The following is a 12,322-nucleotide window of genomic DNA, read 5'->3' on the forward strand; positions in this document are numbered from 1 at the left end:
GATCGATCAAGCCGCCTCGTAATTATCCGCTTTGTATCGCGTAATTCCCGGTTAGTTTGGACGCCACGGCGCACGTTCGATACGTTCGAGTGCGCCGCCAGTAAAGGGGTTACGGCACGGGGGAGCAATACCATATGCAAAGTTAACCTCCATTAAATGCGTTAACTCGGCGACGAGCATGCTCCGATGCGCTTAACCAAAGTACATTACACCGATGCTCGATGCGAGAGCGATCCCGGCGTAGAGAGAGAGAGAGAGAGGGAATAGGAAAGAGAGATGGAGGGAGAGGGAGAGATAGAGAGGGTTAGGCCGCTGTATACAGGATGTTCCAGAATGTCCTACCGCCGCCACCGTCGTCTCTGTTTTAAGCCACCCGAGCGATTTGGCGGGCGGCGTCGCTTTTCCGGAGACTTCCGGGCAAAATCGATGGTCCCCGCGAGTTGTGGTGGCAACAGCCGCATCGAAGCGCACACGGCCGCGAGGAAAGTTTGAGATCCGCGGGATTTGAGGAAACTCGGGGGATCCTTGGATGAAAACCCTCGGAAAATCCCGGGGAATCCCTCGAAGTCGGGGGAAATTCCGAAAAATCCCCCGATCTCTTTCCCGAAAATTCCGAGCGGAATTCACGTGATACCGGAAAGTTAATTTGGGAATTAATAATGAGGATATGTGGAGTTGAATGTTAAAATACCTTGGAAATTCCTCGAGATTCGGGGAAACTTGGGACAACATCCTCTCTTTGATCTCTCCCTCTTTTGCTAATTTTCAGTGGCTCTTATTAGAACAGAGATTTAATGTAAAAGTTAATTACCCGGAATTAAATTCTGAAAAAAATTCCCAGACGGGATGACATCGTGTCGAAAGGTCGACTCGGAGCGAGTGGGAAGATCCGTGGGGTGAGACGCGCGTCGTGACATTGGTCAAACCCCAGCCGTCCCTGATGCGCACGGGGATGAACGCATTAAGAAAAAATGAAGAATACGAACGCGGACACCCCGTATATCGCGCGTCTCTAATTGCTCTCCGCGGCCGAGACGGGGGGAGGCGGACCGCGGCGTATTTACCCACAGTTCGTTTCGTCCTCGATTTCTCGCCGACGAGACAAGCAATGCGGCCTGTTAACCCCCGTGACCGTTCATGCCGTAATATTATCGAAGGAGCCAATGTACAATCATATTGTGGACGACACAATATTACATTCTGGGCCACGCTCTTCCCTCTTGACCCGCGGCGATCGACGTATTGCCGTATGGGCGTTAACGTTCGTCCCGTTGAAGACGATTCGCTGATGGTTCCAGCGATGCGCGGGCAAAAGCGAGCGAGAGAGTGCGTGCGTGTATGCGTATGTGTGTGCGCGTGTGTGTGAGTATGATATACAGGGAATGCATACAACCTCGATACAGCGTCTTCCAAGTATCCCGTGGCGTCTAGTCGCTCCAGATTAAATCGGTGCGCGAGGCGTGTTCGCGTTGTGCCTCGTCATCACGTGTCGCGCGGAAAAATTGACAATGGAGAGCGGACGGTTTCGTCGGGACTTCCATCTTTACGACGTTCTCGTCCCGCATTCTAGCTCATTCCGGCGAGCGAAGGGCTCGTCGCGGTTCTGTTCCCTCTCCCTCTCTTTCTCTCTCTCTCTCTCTCTCTTCCTCTCGGCTTCTCTCCGCCCCGTCTCTCTTTCCCTCCGGCTCTCGCTTCACGTTAGAAGATGCTTATTAAATTGTGTCATCCACGAATAAGGGCTAACGCGCTGCATCCAATTTGTGCCGCTTAATTAATTCCCTCCAATTTATACCCCGAGACCGGCCAATAAAGAAACCGGGACCCGCCGCGCCGGTCAACGAGCGCTCGCCGATGCCACCACCGCAATATTGTCCCTAATGAAATCTTCGTTAATCGCGCGTGCGAGAGCGAGAGAGAGAGAGAGAGAGAGACTGACCTTTCTCTCTCGTCCGTCGAGTTTTCTGACGTATGAGACGTCGTGTTCGCGCCAGCCACGGTTAATTGCAACTCCACGAATTTCGCGCTCGGTCGCTCGCTCGCTCGCTCGTCGGCGTCGCACGCGATGCCCCGTTGACGGCACATGAGCGTACCGCCGTTTTCCTTTTTTTTTTTAGCGTCGAAAGGGGCAAAGAACCGGACGGCCGAGGCCGCAGCACGCAAAAACCGCGATGTCGTCGCGGAAATTGAGAATCGAGGCCCGACTGTCGCGCGATTTTCGATCCCCTACGTCATTTTCCGGAAGCACTCCGGACGCAATCATCGGAAGCACTTCGTCACGTTATTATGTTGCTTTGTCCAAATAACAAGCGCAGACTGTGGAAGCTTCGGATTTCAAGTCCTGTCTCTCTCTATGATCCGATAACGCGATGTTACCGATTGCACTTTGCAACTTTGAATTTAATTCGCGAAATGATACTTCATTCGACTCCAAATTACGCGAAGAGAATGTCTCTAGAGGCGGAAGTATTTTTTCAATTTCTCCGAGTGAGATTCCACTCGAGAAGTAAAGTGCCAGCCGAGTCACTCGAAGTCGAGTGACTTCATTCACATGGAGTAAATTCTTCCACTCTGAATCGTCGACTAAGTAATTTCATTGGAAACTGAAGAATGAATCTGTGTGATCTATTCCGCTGTTTTACCGAAACGAATTAACTCTAATCGAGTGAAATATTCCTTCGAATAGATTGAGAATCAGTCTATGTTTGAGTTAAGTCTGAGTGAAAATTTGGGCTCTATGTTAAATTTTGAATTGTAAATTTTTAATTGTACAATACAGTGAAGAGTTAAGATCGCAAAATATGTTTAATTTCAATTTTAATAATATAATTTATTCCCACTTTTTGATCCTGACGATATCTTGAATTTCCGTCTTCCGTTGTTTTAACGTCGAAATAAGTTGTTCGAAGTGGCATTAAGATTAAATCTACACGGAGAAAAAAGTGTCTTTGAATTCAGTACACATGTTTGTTTAATGTGTAAATAACATAGCTTAATATTAAATATCATCTCGTTTGAACGAAAATGTTGTTTCATTAGAGTAAACCATGTTATTCGATAAAAAAAAAGTATTACGTAGAGGAAATAATATATTTGATTTGAAATAAAAAAAATGTATTTTTATTATACGTTAACTATTGTTTCACAACGAAAGAAACGAAAAGAAGTTCTTTAATATTTTTCTAACATTAATGTTTCTTTTTCTAAATAATTTATCGCTTGTGACAAACATTGTAATTTTTTGGTGAAAATACAAGAAAAAATATGTTATTTGTCGTAAAGATATTTATTGTTCGAGGAACCAAACAATCTTGTTTGTTGAATCAAACATTATTTGTTCCACTCCAAAAGGCAAATTTGTTTCAACTAAAGAAATTTTATTAAATCCGATAAAATCTCTTTTTCTATGTATATAATCTAAATAGGTGCAGAGTACCCTTAAAAGCGTCAAAGCACCCGAGACGAAATTTTAAATTCTACGTTAAGTCTTCAACTGGAAAACAGAAATAAGTTCCCCTCACAATAAGTGCTCCTCTACTGGGAATTTGCTCCACCGGAACTTAAATTTCAATTCCATATTACGTCTTCGAGAAAAAGGCAATAACTCCCATTGTATCACAATAGAAGACCTTTATACACTTAACGTAGAACCGAATTAAACTTAAGCCAGGACTAAAATTTCAACGTCGGGAACGTTTGCTCTTAATTCTGAGAGGCATAATTCCCATTGTCGCTTCGAGCGACTCTTCGCTCGTTCCGCGTGGGAGATTCCACCGGCGAAAATCGAGAGATATCGTTAGCTCGGAGCAATCGGTGCTGCCGATGAGAAAAACCACGAAATATGCATATCGGGTTTTATTCGATGCGCGTCGAACGGAGAGGTCTCGATAATCCCGTAATTAAAATCAATCGCGTCCCTGAGTATCGCACGCGCGGAGATCGAGGGCGTATCTGTCGCGTCGGAATGGTAGCGCGCGGCAGGTGGGGGAGGGAGGAGTGTACAGGGGAAGAGGAGGAGAAGAGGAGCGCCGCGCGACGGAAAGCTAATTACAGAATTATCGCTTTTAATTGCGATTCCTGCTATTTGCGCAATGGCGTGGCGGTGCAGCGCGCGCGATTGTCGTCGCGTGCCGAATTATTGGATGTTGACGTCACCCGGTGCCGTCGCCGCCGAGCGGCCCGATGCGGCACCGCGCTTTGCTCTGTAATTGCCGGCACCAATTATGCAATTAGCGCCGCGCTCTAATGAGCGTAGTGTTATACGCGCGGAATCTAAACACCCGGCCACCCGACACCCGGCCAGCGCGCATTGTTCGCGCCGAGCCGCGCGCTCTCCGCTCGTTCGTTCGTTCGTGTGTATGTGTGTGTCTCCGTACGCCTCTCCGGAGTGCGCGATACGCCCCTATCCGGTTTAACTCTCATTAATTCATAACGCGTGTGTAGTTAGCGTCGGAACGCTAACTCGAGACGCTTTTCGTCGTTTAACGGACGGGGACTCGGCGCGGCCGGATCATTTCTGTGGTCTCAAGCCGCCGGTGCGTTTTCATCGCGATTTTTTCAACGGGTCTCCCGGATCGAAGCCAAGAGATTATGGAATGATGAAATCCCACCGAAAGGGCGAGTTGGTAAAAATTTCGACGTATTGTTCTCCGCACAACCTCGCTCGTTCTTCGTCCCGAATACTGTCGAGCTCTCGAAATTTCCTCGAGTGAAGCTCGAGAAACAAAGTGACAGCCGAGTCACTCGATTTCCTGGGAACTTTCGCTCGAATGAGACTTGATTCTATTTTTTAATGCCTTTTTCTCTGTATCGTCGAGTCGAGAAAGTTCAGTTTCGGATATTTCGAGTCAAGTTTGGCAACTTCGTTGCTCTTTCACTTTCACTTGGAGAAATTTAGAGAGTACTCTGCACTTCAACTTTTAACTCTGACAGTAATATGTTAGGTCTACTTTTTTTCATGATTTAGGCCTGAGAGACCTATGGTGTTACATCGGCGTTCAAAATCTCGCGGCTGTTACTTTCAAGGTTAACGTTGCTTCTCCTCTGAAGCATCGGATCGGAAAAGTTCGTCTCTCGATTGTTGTATCGAATTTGCCCTCGTCGCATTCGATCTCACTGTTGAAATATTCTCTTTCTTCCTTTTCCCTCTCGTGTGTCGACGTCACGTGTGCAAGGATCCCTCGGGTCAGTGACGGAATCTCGGAATGCGAAATCCCATCTAAATGGCAAAGTAGTAGCGAGAATCGCGGTGAAAACGTATTGTGTTCTGCGCGCGACCCCTCGATCTCTTCATCATGAATACCACTGTACTCTCTTTCTTTCTCCCCCTCCCTCCGTTACCCTCCTGTTTCTCTTTCTCTCTCTCTCTCTCTGTGCCGGCTTCGGTAAACCACGCGTACAACATGTAACGTGCGTGTAACAAATCCAACGATGGCGTGTGCCAACGTGTAAACATATTCTCCGCACTCGAAGCCACAATCCCTTCGCCCTCGCACGCAATGAGTGCGCGCGCGCGCACGGTGGGGCGTCGTCGGGATGATCGCACAATAAAACACTGGCATAATATTTCGCCCGGCTGGTTGAACACCGCAAATACACTCTAGGACCACATGCCGGCCCTATTTTGCCGAGGGTGAGAAGGGTAGGGGAGGGCGCCCAGCGACGGACGCACGCATACTCGCAAGGGTGGCATCGGAGAGCAGCCCCCACGGGAGCCCCCTCTCGAGTACCGCGGGGACACCCGCGGGCCCCGCGCCGTCCCCCTTCGCGGATTAGCCTCGCTACATTTCGTCCCTTCTGTCGTTGCGTATGTCCCGTCATTATGCGCCTAACTCTCTGCAAACGCAAAACCAATGGCCACCCACGACGGCCGAATTTACGACGACGACGGGGCGATGGGGGATGAACAGATCCCGATCGTCCGTGTTGCTCGTCTATCGAGTTATCGATCGCGACTTGATAAATTGGCCGCTGCTACACGGAAAGAAGGATTTGACGATTTAACAGGTAATTTGACGATTTCCGCATGATTTGGTCAGATAATTTCAACTGAATTATTTGGCCGTTGCAACGAAATTGATTACCACGTTTAGTACCACGTACGTATTGTATCTACAGGGTGTCTACGTAAGCCGTATTATTCATCGTATACTTGTACTTAATATTATATTGTGAACAGAAAAGTCTTCTACCATTTTACAAACAACCACGCAAAACTCCGAGTTATTAATTATTGAAAGTTTCCAAGGTCTGATATCTATACATAGAGGAGTCTGATGTAGAGGATTTTTATGTTCACATTAACCTAAATTACAAGTATATGACGAATAGCACGACTTGCGTTAGACATCCTGTAATATATATATGGTATATACAGGGAGGGCCGAAAGTCGATACAATCGAATATCTCGTAAATGATGTAATTTTGAAAAAAGTAGATAAAAGTTGTAGAGTTTAGAAAAACCTATTTATTGATCTTATCAATTTAATCTCGGATGAAAGCGTCAAAGTCATGTGAAGGTCAACTTCATTTTTTTTTTTATGGAATCATATAATTTTAATGTTGTTGACCAAATCTTGGTAATTGTTAGCAAATCCTTTTTCTAGTGTAATTTCCGTGACCGATCGTGCGACATCCGGTGAGTTAATCGACAGATATTTCAATTCCTTTCGTGCGCGTACGTGTGTTTTCTGATCTCTTCCAACAGTGGGCCAATAGTTTTCATATGAAAACAGAGATAAATATAAAAACGAAAAATCAGTATTAAATAAAAAGTCAAAAAGAAATAAAGATACAGATTGACGAGAGATCGGGGAAAAAGACCGGGAGATAAACGCGCGAAAATTCACACTCTCGATTTACTTTTATTAAGGGCGTGTATTTTTCTATGGGCCGGCTAGCGGCACAGGCAGCGCAACGCGATTTTGCGTTATGTCGGAAGTGAATTCCGCAAAAAGTGCGTTTAAGCGTACACGCGGTATGACGGAGGTGGGTGGAGAGGCCGAGAGCTGTTGTATAGCGTGCGTCTCGTCTTTTTCGCCGGAGGTCAGACGAAACGCGAATTGCTCGAATTTTGTTAAGTTTGGCAGCAATTACTTTTGATACCCGACACGCGGGCGTAATTGCGTTGGGCCAAGCAGAACGACGAGAGGGGTAATAATTCGCTAATATCAATTTCAAATTTCAATTAGTATCATCTCGACGTCCGCCTCTGCGCCTCTCTCTCTCTCTCTCACACTCTCGCTCGCTCGCTTCCTCTCTCCCTCTCTCTGTGTCCCTCTCTATCCGCGGACCCCACAGGAACACGCCATGATCTAAAATTCAATTTGTCCCTTCGTACCGGAGCCGCAAAGAGAGGAGGAGAGACATAGTGTAACACCGGCGGATAGACGGAGAGGGAGGCGAAGGGGAGACGTCGTGATGGAGCGAGCGAGATAAACAGCCACATAGAAACGTATAGAGATATAAGGGGGGAGGGTGAGAGATCGGGGGCGAGCAAAGAGAGGGAGAGAGAGAGAAAGAGAAGGGGGAACGAGCGAGAGAGCCGGGATACTCTGTATAGTTAGTGTACACCGGTTCTCTAAAGCCACTCGCGTGCACGCCGTTATATAACGAGAGAAACGACGGGCGGCGGGCCCCGTAGGCACGAGCATGCGCGACATGCCGACCCATTATAAATTGATAACTCCGCCGTTTATTAAGTTCCACGACCGATGCCTGCTTAGGCAAAGAGCCCTCTATGCGCCGCGTCGCTCGTTCTCTCTCTCTCTCTCTCTCTCTCTCTCACCCTGTGTCGGCTCCTCTCTCGCCGATACATACATTATTTATTTACGCGAGTTTACAATCCCTCTAATGGGGATTGGCGTAATCGGCCACCCATCCGCACCCCTCCGCGCCTCCCACCTCCCCTCGTAACCACCCGGGGCTGCAGCACGCCGCTGTCGCGCTCCCTCTTAATCACGTTTCACCCCGCTTTCGAAAATCCGCGCGTCGCCGTGAGCTCGACGAAATCGGAAGTGGCTTCGATGCTCTCTCTGCTTACCCGAAGGAGGGAGGGGGTGCATGAGGGAGCTGTCACGATACTACCCCGGGTATCGTTCGGTGGAAAAATTTCACCGGCCGATGGGACGACGGAGAGACGACGCGCAAGACGCGCGCGACACTTGAAAGTGTGTCTGATCTATCTTTCTGCCGTCCGCTCGACTCGAGACGAAATTTCGAGTTCACCGATAATTGTTCACGATCGCGCGATCGGAAAAGACGTCTTTTGCCCCAGCAGCGCGGCTGGAAATGCCGAATTTTTCATTTCCGCGGAAAACGAACGGCGTCCGCCGGTCGCGAAAAAAGCACTGATCGCGGCGATCCTTCTCTCTCTCTCTCTCTCTCTCTCTCTTTCTCATTCATTTTTTTTTCATTTTTCATCGCGGACAAGATCATAAAATCAAGCGTCGCACATGTGTGTGGTTGCAGATTGGCTCGGTCCACGCCCACCAGCCGAACAATAACAACCACCATCAACATCATCAGCAACAGCAGCAGCAACAGCAACAACAGCCGTCGAGTCAACCACAGGTGCCGACCGGTGCGGGAGGGGGTGGCGGGCCGGGGGGCGGCGCGGTGGCCAGGGCCGGAGGCATGTTCTGCTACCACTGCCCCCCGGGCCTCCCGGCGCCGCGATTACCGCCGTCCCTGGAGTATCCTTTCGCCCCGACGCACCCCTGTAAGTAAAAATTCGATTCCTCCTCCTGCGACCGCGGGGGCCGATATTTTTACTCCGACCCCTCCTTCGTCGTTCCTCCGTCGCCCTTCGGATCGCATGTTTCCGCGATTGATACGCTCCGTAAAGGAATAAGGAAGGAAAATCGCTCGCGATTCGCCTTGCGAAACGTCACGCGGGATTTCCGGAATCAGACGCCGATTCTCGAGGGGTGGGTTAAGTTTCGCGGTTTCTTTCAGAATCTCGCTGTCCGGCGGAGAAATTCCGACTTACGGGATTAAAATTGCACGACGGCGCTCGGCCGGTGGATCGGAAGGGAATCGCGTGAGACTTCGGAAACTTGAATAGAGGAACGGGCGACACGTGAAACTACAAAGTGAGAACACGCATATGCGCGCGTACATCGCGCATAAATCGAATCGCCCGCGAAATCTTCATTCTCTCAATCCGCGCGAGCTTAACTTTTTCAATCTCAAACCAACGTCCCGCGTCTCTCCCGTCCCTGGAACGGTCGACGATGTTACACTCGAAGAAATGACTTAGTAATGGCAGCTAAATCTCATTAACTATTTTTTTTTTTTATTTAGTTCATTAGTTCGTATTTCGCTATCATTGCTGAAAGTTGGCAATTAAAGGTAAAATGTATTTGTGCTGCGAGGTACAACTTTTTATTAGCTGAAATTAGCAGCAAGAGTAGCTAAGGTTGGTTAGCTGTGCTTTTTCTCCGGTTGCACCATGTATAGACAATGCGAAAAGCGTTTATATCGATCGACGGAATGTACTACTTAAGGTGATTCACTTACGATCCAAAGGTCTCGGGTTTGAGTCAATTAGTGTTCAAGCATGTTTTTCAGATACGATAGCATTAAATCAAGTAAATGGGGAAGAGGAACGGCCAAATTTCAGACAATTTATATTCGCCATATGGTACTTTAGGAAAGTTGTAAGATTCAGTGGCACATCAAGGGGGCTACTCATCAATTTAATATTTATCGAGCAAAATTATGTCCCTATATATTTATTTCACTAGCTAAATAATAAATGTTAATTTGTTGAGGTCGAAATTGTTGAAATTGGAGCCAAACATATACGTACAATATCATAAATGCACGAAAATATTATTTCTTTATTTTTCTTATTAATGTTGTATTTTTGATTCATGCATCAGTTGATCTTATGAAGATACACAGGTAATAGAAAAAGGTGTATAAATGTTTAAATATGTGAATACATGTATGTATTTCGAGTATTATCATAAGTTATGAAATTTATATCGCATTTGCATCAATATATTTCTATCTCAGAAATGTGAGTATAATTTTAATACGATCCAGGTAATATTTCTCACTGTAGCGCCTAAATTCAAACAGCCAATAAATCAGCTGCGATCAGAAACGACATCAGCCGTTCCTTCAAAGACTACAGATTTTAACTGCCACTGCAGGATTTTAGCTCCTGCAGCAATCAATTCTTTCTCCAAGCGTGACCTCTCTCTCTCTCTCTCTCTCCCCCTCTCTCTCGGGCTCAGAGTCGCGCACTTCTCGTGATAATTTCCGCAACAATGAACGTAAGAATGAGCGAGCTGGAGAAAAGAAATGGCACGGCTGAAAAATAAACGACGATGGCGAACAGCGGGCGGGCGGGCGCGCGCGAGCGATCGAGAGAAAGAGCGAGAGACGTGTCGGGCGCGAGTATTAGATAGGAGGAGGGAAAGGCGGGAGGAGAGTGAGGAAGGCAGACTGATTGTGCCGGCACTTGCTCTAGCGGAACACATCGATGAAGTTACATTACCGACTAGACCGAGTTACGCAAAGTGGACGCTACAAACTGGACGGCCGCTAAACTTAATTTGCACTTCGAGCCAACTTCCAGTTAAACCGCGTCCCGCCGGCAGTGCCGGAGTCGCGCTGGCCAGAACTTTGAGCCGGCAGTTTGCCTATTCACCGATCGTTTTCCAAGTCGCATCCCATTGCCGCGGACGAATTTCGCTCGTATATAACGCGATAGCCGTCAGACCGCGGGACTCAATCGCCGCGCACCGCGCGCGAGTTGCCGCGCACCGGCGCGCTTAATCGCGGAAACGACGCGAGATTCATCGTTAACAGCGACGCCCGCGCGCACGACGCCGACCGCGAATCGTTTCCAGCGAGCTCGGCTTGAAAAAGGGGGTAGAAGGATATACGGGGTGAGCGAAGTGGCGTTTCCGATTTCGTTTTCGACGAATCGGGAGCAACGCACGCGAGAAATTTTCCTCGCGCCGCTCCATTCAATCAATACCAAACCAGTATCGATTAGTTTCTCAGTAAATGGTTTCTCGATCGTCCTGCAGTATTGATCACTTCAATTTCTCAACTCCTTTTTAATTTCTTTAGCAAACCTGGGGATATTACGGAGATCCCGTCATCCAACGCGATGATCGCCGTGTTCGTTTCCGTTGGTTCTACAAAAGTTTAACTAACGATCGAAGTATCAAAGATACGGTAAATAAATGTAATTCGAAATATATATACAAATATTTAATTTTTATTTTGCTTTATTGGTTCCTCGTTACACCTACGTTTTTCAAATATATATGTTTAATTATACTTTAATATTATATTAAAATATTAATATAAATAAAATATAAGTAATACACTTATCATACATACACCATTCATGGAAATCTTTCAGAACACTTAAGGACCACCCTGTACAAGATTCCTTTATTCAACATTCGAATTATATAATTTAAATTATAATCCCTCCAACTCTCAAAATTATTTATGCATATTTATCTATCTTATTTTCAAATTATTTATCTTATTTATTTATTTATTTATTTGACGGGATTAATTTATTAATTAATTTAACGGAATTAGTAACCTTTCGGTATACGAGTGAATAAACGATTTCTGTTTACAAAAAATGATCACGAGAAGTATATTGTAATCTAATCTATAATTATGTACTTTAATGAGACGCGTAATATCATAGTACCGCTCACGCACGACCGATTCGACGGCGCTCAACTTGTTAATTACTACGTATATGATCACCGGCACCGATCAACCCCGAAGATTTGCGGGAGGCCGCACAAGTCGGACGAGAATCGGCGAAAACCGGCCGTGCTTTCCGCATGATCCGCGACCCGAATCCAAGAACGTGGGAAGCGCGAGGAGTCGCGCGCGCTGTTCTCTTTATTCTCTTTAAAATACAACGCCCATTGAGGCTCATAAATGTGGGAGGCAGTCCGGTCTCTCCGGTAGATGATCGAACGGGGCGTCGTGGAGGCTGCGGGGGCCGGAGGCGGCTCGGAGAACGGGTGTCCTCAGGGACGTCCGGGCACCCTTCCAGCTCCCGATTGCCCCCGCGTCCTCCCCGTCACCACCGTTGACTCCCCCCGGCCCCGGATCGTAGCTATGGGCCCTCCCCTCGCCCCCCCTCCCGTTGGGATAAACAGATTAGGTAACTACGTGATAAGTCGGTAAGTGGGTTCACTCGGCCCACGGTCCGGACCCACCGACATTCGCTCTAACATCTAACTACCTCGTTAGTGTCATTAGTAACGGTCGGGGTGTCATTAGATTTCGTTCTACGTGTAGTTTTTCCACGGGTACCGTGCCCCCCCC

At 47.4% G+C, this 12,322-nt stretch overlaps 1 protein-coding gene across 3 annotated transcripts in view; it reads left to right on the plus strand.

The window, feature by feature from the left end:
* Nucleotides 1-12,322, plus strand: part of LOC106744568 (cone-rod homeobox protein) — a 67,383-nt gene that overhangs the window by 35,250 nt on the left and 19,811 nt on the right. For 2 of the 3 annotated variants that reach the window (XM_014619461.1, XM_014619462.1), the window contains exon 2: nt 8,468-8,717. In XM_014619461.1, coding sequence (XP_014474947.1) covers nt 8,468-8,717 — 250 coding nt within the window. Of the gene's footprint in view, nt 1-8,088; nt 8,167-8,467; nt 8,718-12,322 lie in introns of those variants that run through there. The other variant, XM_014619463.1, reaches the window with a different exon arrangement.

This window comes from Dinoponera quadriceps, unplaced genomic scaffold (assembly GCF_001313825.1).
Source record: "Dinoponera quadriceps isolate SergipeBrazil2010 unplaced genomic scaffold, ASM131382v1 scaffold1339, whole genome shotgun sequence".
In the NCBI taxonomy this organism is placed as follows: Eukaryota; Metazoa; Arthropoda; class Insecta; order Hymenoptera; family Formicidae; genus Dinoponera; species Dinoponera quadriceps.